Below are 19,892 nucleotides of genomic sequence, written 5' to 3'. Positions count from 1 at the left end.
CACCAAGTAGATACTTTCAGTTAAAAAAAAATAAGTTTAAAATATTTTGCGCCTATAGGTAAAGGATAAAGGTTAAAAGTAACGGATATTGCAAGTGAATGAGACCCTATAGAATAATTGATGGGTGGAAACTAATGATGGCCATTTCCGGAAAAATAATTTTCCGGTTTCCGGAAATCACATTTTCCCCTTTTCCGGAAAATTTTCCGTTTTCTGCTTTTCCGGAAAATTTTCCGTCTTCCGTTTTCAATTTTCCGGTTTCCGGAGAAATTATTTCCGTTTTTTCGGAAAATGTGGCCATTCCTCGTGGAAACAGAATAACCACAATGAAATCCACACACATCATGTTGTTCCAGTGGCCTGGGATCGAATGAGGAACCTTCGTAAGTCACCATAATTCTACCTCTATTTTTAAAGCTTAAAACAACTTGAAATGGCTAACTCTAACACTATGCCATACCTTTTTATTCAGTTTAAGCGGAGGAACTCCATGCTTTTGTCTGTAGAAGTTATGCTTTTCGAGAGCTTCTTGGGCGAAAGTTTCAGGATCATCCTCAACGCCTGTCTTCTTTTTAGATTTTGATGCACTTTCGGGTCTTGCCTGCAAAATAAAGTGTCCAGATTAAAGAAAAAGAACTTCTAAGTAAACCACAATATATAGAATGTTACGAGAAAAAAAATTGAAACATTTTCGAGAGCGTGAAATTCTGTATGGGTTTGTAGACAAACATTATACAGGGTTATTCAAAAAGAAAGAACAGATTTCAAACATTTATTTCTTCCAAACTACAAAAGACAGAAACATGATTCAAACGTTACTTGATTAAGAAAAGTTTACAATTTATTGTTAGTAATTGTGGTGTGCATTCAATATGAGCACCGTGTGTTACACGACAAATGTCAAAACGGTGGCTCATTTCATTCCACACACGAATCAGCTGGTCTCTAGTAATCGAATTCATAGCTTCAACAATTCGATGTCGTAGGCCTTTAAGAGTGTCAGGCACAGGAGGGATAAAAACACGGTCTTTTACGTGATCCCACAGATAAAAATCACACGGAGTGTACGAATACGCTCGACATTCTCGTTCGATGTGCGTGGACGTCCCGTGCTTTTCCCTTTGCAGATGTAACTATCTTCTACGAATTTTCGATGCCACTTGTAAATTTGCTCATGACGCGGCGGTTGTTTATTAAATTGACGGCGAAATGCTCGCTGAACTGCAACAATGGACTCAAGTTATGCCAATTGTAGCACACAAAAAGACTTCTGTGGTAACGCCGCCATTTCACTACAGACAAACAACAAACAACAGCGCAAATGCGGCCGTGATTGGAACTTCTATCCGGGCTGTTTAAATTGTTAACTTTTCTTAATCAAGTAACGTTCGAATCATGTTTCTATCTTTTGTAGTTTGGAAGAAATAAATGTTTGAAATCTGTTCTTTCTTTTTGAATAACCCTGTTTTTCTTTGATTTTCTCGGTGTACACCTTTATTTCCTTCCATTTTTATAATTTAACCAATCATCATCATCCGACAACTTACTTAAAATAACAGCATGAAATACATTATCTCCTATGAATGCTCACAACTTTTTTTAATATAAAAAAAGAACAGAAAAGAGAGAAAGAAAACTGACCAGAAAATATATCAATGTGTTTATAAGATAATATGACATAAAGGCAATTATATACGAAGATCAATCAGAAAATAAAGACTATTTAGTTACACAAAATTAAAAACGCAATATTTACTGGAAAAACAATTCTGTTACATATCTGAAGCTTCTTTCACTTCCTTACCTACTCACCACTCTTATTTTAACAATTGTCGTAGGGTAAGTTTGGATGAATCCGGACAGTTCTGATGTTTTTTTCCTTTACTACTACCCCGCTAAACGCAAATATCTAATACTTCGTCATATTATTTAATGATATGTTGGTATTCATGTACCACTAAAATAGTTTTCCTGGAATGGCATGTCAAGAAATAAAAAAAATAATTTTCTAAAAGTTGACAAAATTTTTGATTTGCAAATTTGGAACAGCGTTTGCACACGTCCCCGGCAATGCCGGATCCGGTTCCGACAATGCCGGCGATGGAGTCGGCGGCAATGTAATCAAATGGTAGTTGGCACACGCTTTCCGACCCGGCAAAAAAGCCGGTGGAACTCCCGGCTCCGGCAAATGCAGCCGGACTAGCCGCCGACATGTCGGTGCCGGCTCCGGCTCCGGTTTTGTCGGCGGCAATGTTTTATTATGCGTAGATGCACACGCAGCCGGCAAAGACGGAGCCGGCTTGTTGATAGGTTTCTTCAATCTAGCTACAGTGAGTGAGTGGCAAGGCGTTGTGTATTCTTGTTTCTTTTCCTGTATTTGGATTTTTTGTTTACTTCAGGTTTTTTGTTATTTTCTTTTTTTCACATCATATGAATATATAATGAAGAATGAAATAATAAAAATGGCTGTGAGGTACCACAGATATAGTGGCTTGCTATTTACATAAATTCTCAGCAAGGGAAATTCGGATCTTGTTTGAATTATCCAACTACGGCAACGCGTAAAGTGAGTTTCACACATGTATGTATGTATATTAATTTGTTATCTTCTACAGCTGAAACTTATTTGAACGATTTAAACAAAGGGGTCGTTGGATTCGTTTTGATAGAGAATATGTCTTAGCATATATGAAGTCATAATTTTTTAAAAATCAACTTGGCGGAAATGAACAAAATGGAGATACGAAGAAATTATGAATCTAGGATAGTTGTCCAGTGCTTATCCTGTTAATTATGCAACCCAGCATGTACGGTATAAATATCCATCATAATCGTAGAAGTAGGCATTTTCAAGCATAACAAAGGTTGTAAATAAAATTAAAGTAAATAAAAACTACAACACAGCTACAGAAAGAACTGAAAATGCACAAACAGAACAAGAAAATTTCTATTCTTGTGGTTGCATACTGTTTTACCTTATAGATCATAATAAAAATATGTACTCTGTCTTGTCTGGTATTTGTTCCATAGAACGATTGTATACTGAGTGAATAGGCAGCCGCAATGTTGCCTTTGTAGAGCTTATTATTATTATTATTATTATTATTATTATTATTATTATTATTATTATTATTATTATTATTATTATTATTTTAAATAGCTTGATCTCAGCATGTTTCAATTTTGAGAAATTTAAATAGATGTTAAAATTATGGCAACAAAAGTGAAAAAAAGAGAAAGAAACCAAAAGAAGGCCATATACCTCGTGCGCACACATCCACACACACAAAGAGCAAATATACCTTTGTGTACTAAAGAAAAGATATTTGGGGATTTAGACATTAATGCTCCTACGTCACTTGATTGACGTAATACAATTAACCTTGTTCTTTGCATTGAGCTATTTCTCAGATATTGAACGACCCTTCCATTTATTCAAGTCAGTCTGTAATATTACACGGCTCTTGCCAAAAAAAAAAATCTGAACAGCGCTGAATATGATTACTAATTCGTTGTACTAAGAAATCGAACGTTTGTTTAGACATGTGAAAGTAATTAATTAAAAAATTTCGAATCATATGTACGCAGCTTTTCATATAATGTATAAAACGGACTCATGTTCTCTCCTTCACGTTCAAACTCAAACTACCTTTCGGCACCGGCATTACCGGGATGTGTGTGCAAAGCAGCGCCGGCACCGACATTGCCGGATCCGGCTCCGGTTTTGCCGGCTGCGTGTGCAAAGCAGCCCCGGTTCCGGTTCCGGCATTGTCGGTGCCGGATCCGGCATTGCCGGGGACGTGTGCAAATACTCGAAGAATGAATCCGGACAGTAGGTTAGCGATTCCGGACACTGAACTTTGAAGGAATATATATACATGATAGGTATATTTTAGCTTACTGTCTTGCTACACTAACATTCTAACATTTATAAGTACAGAATATAAATACAAATACATAATAAATACAAATTACTAACATAGCAATTTCTATACTAATTACTGTTGAAACTGTAAGCTAAATGCACAGTAGTCTAACTACCATTATACTGTTTAATCATTAAACATAGTAATCACATTTGTTTCCATTAAAACTACATTGTACTACTATTTTTTGCTAGTAACAACTAGATTATTAGTAAGATGTATAATATGTGTGCACTGAAACTAGAATTTATTATTATTATTATTATTATTATTATTATTATTATTATTATTATTATTATTATTATTATTATTATTATTATTATTATTATTATTTGCATTAATGACGTCTGCCAGTTTCGTGAAGCACTAGTCATAATTCAGACACATCTTTCACAGATGAAATACAGTTCCTTATCACCTTCCACACATCTTTCATGAAACCAGGTCTTACACACAGTACAGGACACCCAGGAACCGTATTTGCTTGATGATGGTGCATAATAATTCTTCCCACAAAATCCACAGTTGTTTTCATCCACACCTTCGATTGTGTTTGAGGAGACAGTTTGAAACAAACTGCAATTCGTGACACTTAATCTTTCAGCAACACCTGGCCTTTGGGATGTGGGTTTGGAAGAAGCAACAGCAAGAAAAGATATGAACTGTTTAACCGAGGACTCTGAAGGCAACTGAGGCGTGTTTGAGGATAAGTCTGATACCACAGAAGAGGAATTGTTTCCAGGTACTGGTTGATCACGTTTAATTCAAAAGAAATTCATGTTCCCGAACTTGTTGCGGATCAAATGGGAATATACCAGATGATGTAGCCATTCAGTAGTGTGGAATTTCTGAGCACCTTATGATTAGCATTTTGTAATTTAGTTGTGTTAGTAAATCCTAAGTAAATCCTAAGATAATCTTATAACTTTTTTCTGGTAATTCCTCGGAGTCCATTTATGGCAAAAAGTGAACAGACGCTAGATATAAGCAATAGACTTCACGTAGGGCCTCAGTAGACATCTATTTCACACTCATAAACGTGAAAAACGAGAGAGAAGAGAGTGTTCTGAATCCTCTTAGTTCGTTAATCACATTGTCCGGATTCAGCTTAACGTAATAAGCGTGTCCGAATTCACCCTTCCCTAAAGATCCGGATTCGCCCGTTTTGAGCACTGTAAACTTGTGCACGCGTTGAGCAGCCACTCGCAAAGTAATAGAATTCTTCCAATATGCAACGAGTAAAGTAGGGTCTTCGCTTCGATATATGTCTTACTTAAAAATTTGCTGATAACCACTTCCGTGTAAAACATTAACATATTTCACTAAAAAGTTACATCAGGTCAACAAACGTGCATGAACTTTCCTGTTTCTTCTTCTTTCCCCCACTGTCGAAACTACGTATAACACTCTTTGCACTTCCTACTCAGCACTGAACTGTAGGAAGGTACGGTGCTTCAAATAGACATCACAACAAGTCTCCGCATTACACATGCGAAGAACAGTATTATCGTAAGCTTAGGATGTCCGAATTCAGATACTGTCCGAAATCACCCAAACTTACTATATCTGTTTACGAGCTTCAGAATTCCCATGTTATAGAGTAATTGTGCCTAAAATGGCATACTAGGATAAAATTGCATAGGGTGGATTCTAGCGGAATTGTACATTTGCCAAAGCTGAGAACACGTATGCTGAAAGCTATTGTGGCATCACTGAATCTGTGTAAATGGCGACGCGATAGAGCTCTCTACTGCATAAAGCGAAAATAATTTTGAAAGGTAAGTGGTTGAAATATTTTTTGATTGTTGATAGAACAGTTTATTTCTCTAAGAGATCGTGTTGTAAACTATTGCTACACATAACGACATATTTACAGAAAAACGTGTTAAAGCAGAAACCAACAAATACGTCTAGAGTTACAAATGAAAATGAATAAAACGTAAATATGGCGCCAAGGGTAAAATGGCATACCTTCTCTCTGGACAAAATAGCATAGTATGTCATTTTGTCCATTCCCAAAGCTTTATATATTGTATTTGTACTTCAGAATAAACAATGTAATCGTTAAGTATACTTTTATTTCTTGATATAACAAAGTGATTAGACACGACAATTGTGACAAGAATTGAACTTGTAATCTACATTGTCAGTGAAAATGCTAACATGTCGTTTATCTGATTACGAAGATCTAATTTGTAACGACGTATACACATCTATTTAAAAACTGGGTCAATACTATGGCATCTGATACACTGTATACAGAATACAAGATAGTGCGCATAGTGAATAGGGCCCTTCTTCAGAAACATCTATCTCCCTACCTCCTTAACGCTTTACTATAGAACAGATCTCTCCAATTCCAATTGTTTCTCACCAGATAGGACAGAGAGAAGAAGGGGAACAGAAAAATTTACTTTTCTTACCCCTATTTAAATAATAGAAAGGAGAAGCCGAAGAAAAGAAAATAAATCTCCAGAAAACATCTGTAAAGAAAGTTAAGAAAACATTAACTTTTAATGTGGAAGATGTATATGAAGGACTGCTGTTAAGCAGTGATGATGATGATTCTCCTTGTATATATTGTAGTGAACTATATTCATTGTCTCGCCCAGAAGAAGAGTGACTTCAGTGCATGATCGGTCAGAAGTGGGCTCACGCAGACTGTTCTGGATTGTCAAAAAAGACAAAGGTTTACTTTTGTGAACTGTGTAATGTTGGGTAAAGCTGATGTAACTCGTTTAAAATACTGTATTCAACTAACCATTGTTTAAAATAATTTTGCTTATTCTCATATCTATCGTAAAATGATTTAAACTATATCTTAATATGAAAGTTTTGCAGCTCACATTGTTTATTGAGTTGCAGCATATTATTTAGAAAAGTTAATATTGTTTAGAGAAATTTAGAATTCAAATACAATGTTTTAATTGTATATTTCATATCTTTGGGAGGAACAATTATTAGTATACCATTTTACCAACGTATAGGCTTAAAATGGCACACTGAGTTCAAATATATATATATATATATATATATATATATATATATATATATATATATATATATATATATATATTATAATATTCTATGTGATGTTGTAAACAAACAATTCCACGCATCAGTGTTTACAAACACCACCACGAGGTTTGGCAAGAGAATCTCCCACCAGATGGATCTACAGTCACATGCAGACGACGGCTTCTGGACCCTCCCACGGAGCAGAAGACGACATCGGAGCAGCAGCGCCACCGCCACCCAAAGGACCCTATAAATTGGATGGACAAAGGCAATTCAGTACAAGTTTTCTGGTGACCCTCCTCTAGTCTGTTACGGGACTTTTGGAGTAACCTAACCCCAGGCCTCTAGTCTGCTGCAGGACTACGCCTATCCTATCTCCTGGCTTAGCCTGCTACGGGGCTCTGTTGGCCACTTAACCCATCTCTGCTTGCTACGGAGCATTGGTTCCTTAATTCCACTCCTCTTAGCCTGCTACGGGGCTCTGTTGGAGATCCTGTCTGCGACCTTACAGTCAAAGACCACCTATAACTAACCTTTGATTCTAGAGAGATTAATTTGTACAGTATTTTGTGGAAATACTTTTATAGTGGAAGCTTTTATAATAAAACTAGTAGTGGGAGTCGATTCCGGACGCTCTTTTTATTAAATGCTCTACCCACAAAACCTATATGAGACAAAGTTTTACAATATATATATATATTTCCCAAATCATTTTTAATATTTCTTCTGAAGTGTTGAGACATTGCCGGTAGATAGATATATGGGCAACAATTAATTTATCTTTGAATTCGGACTCTTTTGCGTTAAAGCTTTTAAGGAAAATCAATAATAAAAGTGGTATACCATTTTAGGCCCAATTCCTATACTTTTCTGCTGCCAGGCCAGTAAACCAGGTGCTGGGGGATGGTGAGTTAAAGGGTTACACTCCGATAGAGAGATTATATCCCACCATGATGTTAAACCTATCAGCAGATTCCGGGAACTGTGGCCAATAAACCTCGTAGTGGCCATCTGGAAACGTCTTTAGATGAGGCAACCACTCTCGCTCTCCTCGTATCTTTAGGCAAAAGCCCCTAACGCAACATACGACGTTTATCTTAGGAATGTGAAGTGAGTCGAACGTCCATAAAGGTAATACTTTATGTTAACAAGTGGCGCCTATACAAAATCCAGATGCACAAGCTTCTGACAGAAGACGATCCATCCCGTCAGATGGAGTTGGTCGAATGACTATTAACACTACTTTAGTGACAGCAACATACATTGGATAGATATTTCATGGATGGTTGTTGGCGAAAAGGTTATGGTCTGGTGTAAAATTTTAGGCATGAGGATTGCTGACCCATTCTTCACCTACGGTATGCTGAACGCCGACCAATACCTGTGACTACTCGATGAGGAGTTCCTGACATCAGTTTCAACGGAGAACATCTCATGCCCAAAGTTCTTCCAACAAATGAAGCCTCTCCTCGCTACAGATGCGGTGTGTGGAACTACTTGGATCAAGAGCTTCCTGAGAGGTGGATAGGGCCTTGGAGCGTGGTGGTTTGGTGAATAGGGCCTAGAGTAACCACCACGCTCTCCAGATCTCACGCATTTGGACTTCTAACTCCTCACACCTCAGGCTCATAGAATACTCCATCAAGCCCCGAAATTTACGGTATTTGGTGCAGCAAATTGAGGCTGTATGTGCTGCCGTGAATTCAGACATTGTAAACTGTGCACAAAGAGTGGAAGAGGCGTGTGGCAATCACCATTGTTGGAAAAAGTGGTCATTTTAAACATTAATGTATTGTGAAAAGATCAACAGGGAAAAACAAGCCATAATTAGTAAACAGTTAATGATAGAACAAGACGAACAGTGGCATTACGTTTTTGAAAATAAAAACTCCATATAAAACGTTAAATCCCGATCTTCCTATTTAAAAAAAAACTGATATTCAAGGTGGGTACCACCACTTGTTTTGGAGGTTTTCCCATCCCAATCATCCTTTATGGATAATGTGAGCTCCCAACCCAACAGCATTTTTCTGTACAAGTATTGTCACCTGATATTTGGTCTATACTGTATAGTACGAATTCATTTTCTTTTAGTTTAACGTTTCGCGATTATGAACCAAGCTAAGGAAGACGGTGATGACAATGAACAAAGTGATGGAATGAGGAAAGTGGGAGAACCTTGGAAAAGCTACGTACACGGAGTTTGTCTACCAAAATTCATTTTTATAAAGCGTGACGTATTCAATAGACGTGTAGGACAAGTTAGTAAAATCATCCATTAAAATTATCGTTGATTCGAAAGAAGAAAAAACAGTACTGCCCCATGTAAATGAATGGACTAAAAACCAACATAGCGCAGGTTCACACCAGCTTTAACTTTGTTCATCGTGTGTTCGAATTGCAAAGCTAAACTTACTGTACTGAGAATACTCAGAATTTTCGTTCAAAAGACAGCCCCGTTAACAACTCGGTTATGTAAATAATAATAACTCAAAGAAAATAAATGATTTCTCTTACCTCGCTTGTTATGCTGTCTCTGTGCGGTGAATAACTCGGCGATCTTTCGTTTGTTTTGATAAGGCCTGACTTCAATAATATTCTTGGGTTGGCTGGAATCATAAACCAAATCTGATATAATGCACTTTAAATACAAATAATTACTATTATTGAACAAAATAGAATTACTATGTAATACAGATATATTGGGTGCTCTAAAAATGACGCCCACGGACACAGAGCATTATTGTAAATGTTAATATATATATAGTCTTGCAAAATAAGTGTTACAATTCTTGGGAGGTGACTCCTGCCATTGAGACAAGAAGAAAAGTTCTCTTGAACTTTCGGCTATCGGACATAGTTTCGGATCTACAAGGTGCCGAAAGCGTGGAAAAATGACTTTCGGACGCCAATAGTTCGGAAACTATCCCACGTAAAGAGGACGGGTAAAAAATTCACTGAAGAAGTCATACCTGCTGTATTGAATTTTGCATGTTTCACAATCCTACCATGCACGCGCAAGGGATTCCCAAAGGAACGTAGGGAGTCCCGGATAATCTGCCAAATGAAAATTGGTCTAAATGGATATGAATTGATAGGGTTTCTACCAGGAAACAATAATTCGTTTGTATTAAGTCGATATCTAGAACAAATACAAAATGGCGGACATCTTCATGCCCGTTGTGTGTGGTTGCATAATCGCCAGCGAATTTGTACTCAAATGCTCTAGAAAGACATCTGGAGTGTCGGTAGAGCACAACAGATGAAGCAGGGGGATTGACATGTGTGGAAACACGTAACGAAAAATGCCCAGAAAAAATGCACTCATACTAAGTAAACGTGAGTCTAAAGCGTCGGAATTGTAAGGAATAGCGTTAACAACATGAAAGCCTTTGCAAATTCACCAATAATATTCCATCAATCCGATGCAATATGATCTGCACGGTTGCATACCAATAAGGATGTAACAACTGAGGCCAAGTTGAAATTGTGCAAGGGGACTCACAAAGAAACTTGGTAAACTAAATGAATGTCACTAGTGGGATCCGCATCATCGATATTGAAATGTGGCCAATGTGTGTGTTGATATCAGCATGTAGCTAATGGACAAATGTCAACATGTCCCACTACTGCTGGGACACCGTCTCAGGTGCGAAAACTAGAAAAATAATGTTGTACATTCTGCTATTACATCTGGGGCACATTTTGGTAGAACGTAACAAGAACATGATTGTATCAATGTCCCTCTTTGTTTGGGACACTGTCCCACAGTTGACACATATGAAAAGAAATCTCTTAATCCATGGTTCAAATTCTGATAGAGCGTGAAAATAACAAACTTGTATCATGTCCCACGTTTTTTGGGACATATGACGTACTCGAAATATAGGAAAATACCTCCAGAAATTCGTATTTTACACACAGTGTACATGCCAAGACAAAGACGAAAATGAACCAATTTGACACATGTAACACTACAGCTGGAACACCATACATATGGTAAATAAAACGACATGAGAAATAGGAAGAAACGTCTTAAATCTCTGATTGTTTACAACTGTGCAGTAGGAGTAACAAAATGAAACACACAAGCATGTGGGGAGGCTGTACAAGAGCCCTTGCCAAACAAAGTTTGTACTCCTCAAAGAAATGAATACAGAGAAAGTGAGGCTCCCTCGAGCCTCGGGGCTAGAGAACTCGCTTTCGCTCGCGTGGTTGCAGTTTTCAATCCTACTGGGAGCCCACGGCCTCAGATTCAAGACCCAAGTAGTTATTTTTCGCACGTAGGACGGTGTCCCAGCAGTAGTGGGACATGTTGACATTTGTCCATTAGCTACATGTCGATATCAACACACACATTGGCCACATTTCAATATCGATCATGCGATTCCAATAGTGACATTCATTTAGTTTACCAAGTTTCTTTGTGAGTCCCCTTGCACAATTTCAACTTGGCGTCAGTTGTTACATCCTTATTGGTATGCAACCGTGCAGATCATATTGCATCGGTTTGAGGAAATATGATTGGTGAATTTGAAATGGCTTTCATGTTCTTGACGCTAATCTTTTACATTTCCGACGCTTTGAACTCACGCTTACTGAGTACGAGTGCATTTCTGGACATTTGTCGTTACGTGTTTCCACACATGTGAATCCCCCTGCTTCATCTGTTGTGCTCTACCGACACTTCAGGTATCTTTCTAGAGCATTTGAGCACAAATTCGCTACACTTAATACTCAGAACGTCACTGTTGGCCAGAATCCGTACCTGGCGATTATGGAACCATACACAACGGTCATGAAGGTGTCCGCCATTTTGTATTTCTTCCAGATATCGACTTAATACAAAAGAATTATTGTTACCTGGTAGAAACCCTATCAATTCATATCCATTTAGTCCAATTTTCATTTGGCAGATTACCGGCACTCCCTACGTTTCTTTGGGGAATCCCTTGCGCGTGCGAACTCTCTCGTCGCTAAGCGGCTAGCGTACCCGCCTTTGGCGTGGGAGACCCGGGTTCGATTCCCGGTGGGAGCTCATGTGGTTCGGATTCCACGTTAATCAGTAGGTCCACGCCTCATGTAGCCTCGCTGCTGAACGGGACGCTAAACTAAAATCAAATCAAATCAAAACCCTTATGCGTGCATGGTAGGATTGTGAAATATGCAAAATTCAATACAGCAGGTATGTCTTCTTCAGTGAGTTTTTACCCGCCCTCTTTACGTGGGATAGTTTCCGAACTATTGGCGTCCGAAAGTCATTTTCCCACGCTTTCGGCACCTTGTAGATCCGAAACTATGTCCGATAGCCGAAAGTTCAAAATAACTTTTTTTTTCTTGTCTCAGTGGCAGGAGTCACCTTCCAAGAATTGTAGCACTTATTTTGCAACACCAGATATATATAGATTCTTTCCAGATGGCAGTTAAATTCGATATTGACTAACACTAGCATCACTTATGAGTGTAGCAATCGATTCAACTGGTTGTTGTATTCCTAGAGCTAATGGCAAGGATGTTATAAAATAGAGGATCTGCCCGTACAACAAAATCGTGAAGCCATACGTCACAGTTCTGCCACACCTACTCTGCCCAGTCCGCGCCACTAAAATCGCAGTTTCGAGCCAACAATCATGGCGGAAACGAGAAAAGCCAATCAAATGTGCTGGCTCAAACGATGCTTGGATGTTTTTTTGGCTTCATTGAGTTCATAGGATGAAGATACGTGTGGGCACATCCTCTATTTTTATAACATCCTTGGCTTATGGCTCCAAGTTAATCTGCGACGTTGCCACATTGTGAAATTTTGATTCTCCATAGCGGCTGAAGGAGGCCTTGGAGGGCATACCATCATATAACATTTTCACTTTATTTTGGTCTGTAGAAGAGTGCTCTATATTCCGTGGGCGCCATTTTTGGAACACCCGATATAATCGAAAATTGTTTTATTAAGAAGAAATATCTGAGATTTCATTTAAGAAAAATATTTAAAAAATAGTTAACAGTAAGGAAAAGCAATGAACAAGATTAAACGTTGGGATATAGATCAGACTTACACCAGAATACTTCTCAGTATTTTTGTGATATCGTTTTTCAGTGAGTTAATATAATATCCCATCAACTATAAAAACAGATTATTATTATATTAAAAGGCGGTTAAAATTATGCTATGGTAAATGTTTCAAATGTTTTGTATTTTAACCCCTTTGGTTGAGAGTGCTTTCTGACTATTGCCTTTGAAGGATGCTAAAAGACATAGAGAAAGGATATGTACTGTGTATAGGAGATTCAAGATAGCTTGTTTCAACTCCTCAACTTGAAGGGGAAGCAGCATTGATTCGCTCGTGCTTTCATCTAGTGTAGATTGCAATGATGTTATAAACTAGAGGATCTGCCCATATGTATCTTCATCCTATCAACTCAATGAAGCCAAAAAACAACCGAGCATCGGCACGTCTAATTGGCTACTGTCGTTTCCGCCATCATCTGATTGGCTACTTTCGTTTCCGTCATGATTGTTGGCTCAAAACATTGCTATCCTATTGGGTAGAGTAGGGGTGGCGAAACTGTGACGTATGGCTTCAAGATTTTGTTGTAAGGGCAGAGCCTCTATTTTATAAGATCCTTGGTAGATTGTGATAAAGAAAAAGTGCCTCTTTTTCCAATAGATGGCAGCTATTGTTCTTTTGTTTGTTGGGCCAATTTTATCTATCCATGTATTCGTTGCTTCAAATGATGGGCGTTCGTTGTATTGATGATAGTGTTTTCCATTTATTGGCACAAGACTAAGCAAAAACAGGGTATATTTTTCAACTACTTACAACCAAATTATGTTTTAAAAACTGTGAGTTTATCGAACCGAAAAATGAAATTAAATCTTTCAGTTTAACGTCCTACGATTATGACCTTTAGGCTAAAGAAGACGACGATTAAAGCAAGTGAATAATGATGGAGGAATTGGTGGAATGAGAAAGTGGGAGGATATGGAAGTACATCGAGAAAACCCACGAGCACGATGTTATCCACCACAAACTTACATACGTGGCTGGGGATCGAATCAGAGACCCCATGCACTATAGATAAGCGTTCTACCACCGAGCCACCGTGTCCTCTTTTATCAAGCAGAATAAACATTACTCAACAAGTGCTAATGTCCGTTAAAATGAGCCTTCCTGTCCTTAACTGGATAATTTGGCTAAGCACAGGGTGTAAAAGTTATTTTCCAGGCGCCTTGTGCTAAGTAGAACAAAAGCTCATGCCTTGAATTACAGTAGAGCGTCGATTATCCGAACGTCAGTCAACCGAACGACCACTTAACCGAACTGTGTACTCGCTCGCACCTGTTACTCTCCCACCCTACCGTCCATCATCCCCCTCACTCCCAAACCAAGTTTCCCCACAGTAGTCGCCGCACTGAGCCACCGCTGGCGGAACATTGCTTCTAATGGGGCCTTCATAAGGCGCTGCTGACCGGCCAAGCCGCCAGTCGCTGTGTTTCAACAATTAGCACACTTTGTGTACTGTGTGTATTGTTCATGCAAAATGCGTATGTAATATGTACATATTTTTGTTTAATAAACTGTACCACATACTATATATTCCTACTAAAGTTGCCTTTGTACGTTACTTTGTAATACTTAAAGAGATGCCTGTTTTTATGAATAAATTTACTTTACAGTACTTCTTTTTGGCAAATAAACATGTACAGTTCGATTATCCGAACAAACCAGTTTTCCAAACACCCATGTCCCCCAATTACTTCGGATAATCGACGCTCTACTGTATTTATTTCACTGTATATGATTCTTTCTAAAATTAAAAACAAGAAAAATAACTTAAAATTGCTGTGTCGGAACTCAAAATATTGTATCTTAATGTTATAGTGACAAAGGCCAGAGATTTTCCTTGTAGGCCCATGTTGCTTTTTTTTTTTTTTTTTTTTGTCTGAAATCAGCTATAATACTGACAAGGAACCCTAGGTATCTATCAGAGCCCGATTTTCATGAAACTTTGCATATAGAGAGAGTACCTCGGGAAACTCGCACAGCCAAAATTGTAGTTGCAGAGTCCAAGACGTTGGGACACTAGGGCCCGAGAAAGATCAAAAGTGGAACCTCAGTACATTAAGGACATGGTGAGAAAATGCACATTTTTCTTTAAAACAAATCATTGTAACGACACGAAATGAGCATACATGGATACGAGATGGTCGATATGATCTGTTAAAAGTTATAAAAAGAATATCCACCATCTTGAAAGAGGCCATGTTGGAAACTGATGCGATTGGTGCAAATGAGAAGAGGGTCACACGATGCATTAATTTGAACGTAAATAGCCACAAAAACCTGTTGGTGAAGTCTGTTGTGGGATTATATTATTTCTGTGCTTCTGGTAGAGTGGTTTATGTACAAGATAAGCAAAGTGTATCCTCTGACACTCGAGCAGATTGAGGGTATGGAGCGCTATAGGTGGACTGATATGACGTTCTGACTTCTGCTCGGATTAATTTAAGTCTAATAAAAAGTTACAAGTTAATGTCAACCATGATATTATTATAAAGATTGAACCCATCATATCAGCACATCCACACCAACTACATGTTGACTCTGACACAAATGATGTAGTGCTAAAATTATATTTCGCTCGGTTTTCTAGTTCCACTGATCCCACTCATAGCGCTCCATAATCTGCATCTGCTCGAGTGTCATAAGATACACTTTGCTCATCTTGTACATAAACCACTCTACTAGAAGCACAGGAATAATGTAATCCCACAACAGACTTCACCAACAGGTTTTTGTGGCTATTTACGTTCAAATTAATGCATCGGGTGACCCTCTTCTCATTTGCACCAATCGCACCAGTTTCCAACATGGCCTCTTTCAAGATGGTGGATATTCTTTTTATAACTTTTAACAGATCATATCGACCATCTCGTATCCATGTATGCTCATTTCGTGTCGTTACAACGATTAGTTTTAAAGAAAAACGTGCATTTTCTCACCATGTCCTTAATGTACTGAGGTTCCACTTTTGATCTTTCTCGGGCCCTAGTGTCCCAACGTCTTGGACTCTGCAGCTACAATTTTGGCTGTGCGAGTTTCCCGAGGTACTCTCTCTATATACAAAATTTCATGAAAATCGGGCTCTGATAGATACCTAGGGTTCCTTGTGAGATGAGAATCAGATGTTTTCTGTGCTGTCATCTACTGACGGGAGACACAAGCATCAAGTCCAAGTAGTTTGAGTAACGCACAATAGATGCCACTAGCATAGTTAATATAAATATAGTGCGTGCCAGAGCGCTTACATACGTAGCTTCATTCTCCGTACCTCTTTCCTTCACAGCATTACATTGCTCGGAAGCTCAGTGACTTATCAGTGATGCGAGATTTAAAAAAAATAATACCAACATGAACTCGATAGTTATCTTCCTAACGGTTCTACCTATAAATTAAAATTACTATGAAAATAAATTATGACGAAATGAATTGTAAAATAATGAGTCATGCTCTAATCACATTGCTGGACAAATCTAAAGAATACTATTTGATTTCAACGATACAGGATTATCAAGCATTTTCTTTCTTCCGGACATATCATCATCTTTCTTTCTGCAAAATGCATTCCGGCGGCCTTTTAAAATTAGACATGTACCCGGATTTTTAAAGAAAAATACTCAAAACAAGGTTTATTTATTACAAGTGATCTAAATGAGCTTGCACGAGTACCGAGCAAAATTAGCCGCGTATTTAAACGACTAGTGGTCTTATGTTTTGAGGTTGTTATTGGTACTGCTGATGTCATATGCCTTCGCTTGTTTTATCTTTCAGTTCCGCATTGTGTGCATTGAATACGGTGTTGCCATTGTTGAGGAATAAATTTTACGGCGAAATAATTTTTCTCGTGCAGAGGGATTAAGAGCCTGCCTTACTAAAAATAATGCAAAATTTACAATTTTTCTTTTGCTGGTTTATTCATAATTGAAAGGAGATAATGATATGCAACTTACCACAATCATAGATAAAGTTGTTCTACAACTGAAAATATGAACCTAAAGAATTTTCAGTGTTGCCATCCATAGAAATCACAGTGTTGCCGGAATAACAATTTCCCTAAAATCTAAGTTATTGCAGCGACTAGAGGAACAATCTCAACTGCACTTGGTTCCGTATTGTGTTGTTTTGGTTTGCTGTGTACTACTTTTTAAATGGCATTATTATTTAGTTTTAATAACTGTATGTTAAAACTATTTTGTTTATTAGAAACTAAATACAACTATTATTTAAAAAGCAGTTCACAGGAAACCAAAGCAACATGATACGTAATCAAATGCAGTTGAGTTCGTTCTTCTAGTCGCTGCTTTAACTTAGATTTTAGGGAAATTGTTATTCTGGCAACACTGTGATTTCTATGGATGGCAACACTGAAAATTCTTCAGGTTCATATTTTCTGTTGTATAACAACATTATCTATGATTGTGGTGCGTTGCATATCATTATCTCCTTTCACTTGTGAATAAACAAGCAAAAGAAAAATTGTAAATTTTGCATTATTTTTAGTAAAGCAGGCTCTTAAGGGTTAACATACTGAATCATTATCCCCCCAAAGATCTTCCTTGACAAACTCTCTCAAGAACCAGTAAGATTTTGTCTTACTATCTTTATTCGTTATTGTTAGAATGATTCAGAATTCGAAATAAGCAGAATAAACAAATTGGATGTATTGAAGAAAATTAGTCCAATGAAGAAAAAAAAAACCTTAGTTATCAGCAGGAGTGGCTGGAGTATCAAAGGATAAAGATTAAAGTAGTAATTTTAGTTTGTTATAAACTTATTCATTAAGCCAGTAAACTTGTAGTCTTAGTGAAGTGTCAAAATATTTAGCGTTTATATACTGTAAATCCTTTCCTCAAGCGTTTTGTTTTAAATACCAACACTTGAAATAACTTGTTCTCTTTTTTAGCTTCAAGAATAGGCCTATCTATTCATTTAGCTTGGCGTCAAATGCTAATGTTTATTTCTAATTCTGAATGATCCTAACACGGGTGAATAGCAATAGTGCGATAAATCCTACAATCCTTTGACGATAATGCTTCATTTACATGCATCACAGATAACAAATGAAAAACGAAATCATATATAGCCTATATATATGCATAGCAACCAAAAGTTTTTAATGTCGGAGGCCGCCGTGAAGAAACTTCTTCAAATATGTGATTATTCTTCAGGATAAAAACTTCTTCCACACGGAATATTTCTTGTAGGCATATTTCCGATGGTCCCCGAAGTTAATGTAAATTAAATTTCGATTACATATCACTCTTGTGCTGGCTGGGTACGTCCTTTAGGAAATAGTGTCCCAGAACAGCCTTCTCCCCCCCTCACATTTTGATTTCGTTTCCTATCATGTGTGAAAGTGAGGTGGTGCAAACTGCTGGAACAATCGTCGTATTTGAATACTCTTTCTCCACTGAACTGACACAAGCTGAAAATGGAGTTAACTGGCGAGAACACTGTTTCTTTTGAGGTTTATTTACGGGGAAGCATAGTCTTCTCCTCCACCTAAGGCCGGCCGCGTATTAACTAGTGGAAGACTAGATAAGCTGAGGCAGAGGGAGGCAGGGGATTAAGAGAAGACAAAAGCCTGAGTGCATTAATTGAGTCTCAGTCATAACGTTGGAGACACCTTTGTGTAATACATGCTGGAGTGAATATGCGGTTTGAAACTTAGTTGCATTGTATTTGTTATTTATAAACGATTTACCTACTGTCATTAGATATTCAAAATGTCTATTATATGCAGATGATATGAAAATATATAAGGAGATAAGAGATAGTAATGATATATCACAACTGCAAGCAGATTTGGATAACTGTTATGCATGGAGTATTAAAAATAAGTTACCATTTAATATCAATAAATGTGTATCAATTTCGTTTTCGAGAAAGGTCTCTAATTACGATCATGACTATAAAATTAACAATATCATTATACAAAAAGTGTATGAAGTAGACGATTTAGGTATACTTGTAAATAGTAAGTTATGTTTCAAACAACATACTGACAATATCGTCAACGATGCATTTAAATCTCTTGGTTTTTTAATACGAAATACAAGGGAGTTTAAACAGATTAAAGCTTATACAACCTTATTTAACAGTATGGTTCGTAGTCAAATTGAGTATGTTTCTATTATATGGTCGCCTTACTACAAGTGCTATGAAAAGAAAATTGAACGTATTCAGAAGAAATTTTTGAGATATTTGTATTATCAAATTTATAAGCTAAATTCCATCAGAGAAAACATCTTATAAGGAATTATTAAATACATTTAACTATTCTATGTTATCTGTAAGACGGGAGATTTCCCTGTTACTTTTTTTTGTTCAAGTTAGTAAATGGTACTGTAGATAATCCGGAATTATTGAGTAAATTACATTTTAATGTAAAAAAAAATACCTATCTTCGTAACAGGGCGCCATTCCATCTTACAAGAGCTAAAACCGAAGCATACTTGAATTCACCGCTAATGAGAATGTGTAAAACTTACAATAATTTATCGGCAACCAATATTGATTTAGATTTTTCATCATCTTTTTCATCTTATATAAAAACAATTAAATCTATTGTAATATAAGCACCGTGTGAGTAAATACTAAGCCTTGTTGTGAAAATACTTAAGTTGAATATTATATTTTCAAATTATCTTGTACGCTATAGAGTTACATTATCAGTGTTTTTTAACTGTTATTTATCTGTTCTCTTTTTCTCTTTTTTTCTTTTTATATTATACTCACTGATGTTTTATTAATATGTAAGCCTATTGTAATTGGGATTTATACAAATATTGTAATAGGTACAAATAAAATAAAAATAAATAAATAAATGACCTCTGGTCATTATACGACCGGCCTCACCCGAAATTGGCTAACGCTTCCTCGAAGTTAA

The 19,892-nt window shown here is 37.2% G+C and overlaps 1 protein-coding gene across 1 annotated transcript in view; it reads right to left on the bottom strand.

Annotated features, from left to right (window-relative positions):
- Window positions 1-442: 442 nt before the first annotated feature.
- LOC145676478 (uncharacterized) overlaps window positions 443-19,892 on the bottom strand; it is a gene marked incomplete at its 3' end in the record, with an annotated part of 259,061 nt that continues 239,611 nt past the window's right edge. Inside the window, exons 4-5 of the mRNA XM_081747284.1 lie at window positions 9,462-9,553; window positions 443-601 (exon numbers count right to left, since the gene is read on the bottom strand). Coding sequence (XP_081603410.1) covers window positions 443-601; window positions 9,462-9,553 — 251 coding nt within the window. The remainder of the gene's footprint in view (window positions 602-9,461; window positions 9,554-19,892) is intronic.

This window comes from Thermobia domestica, unplaced genomic scaffold (assembly GCF_964235325.1).
Source record: "Thermobia domestica unplaced genomic scaffold, izTheDome1.hap1.1 HAP1_SCAFFOLD_160, whole genome shotgun sequence".
Taxonomy (NCBI): domain Eukaryota; kingdom Metazoa; phylum Arthropoda; class Insecta; order Zygentoma; family Lepismatidae; genus Thermobia; species Thermobia domestica.
The sequence above is the reverse complement of the archived record's forward strand: the minus strand, read 5'-3'. Positions and strand labels throughout refer to the sequence as shown.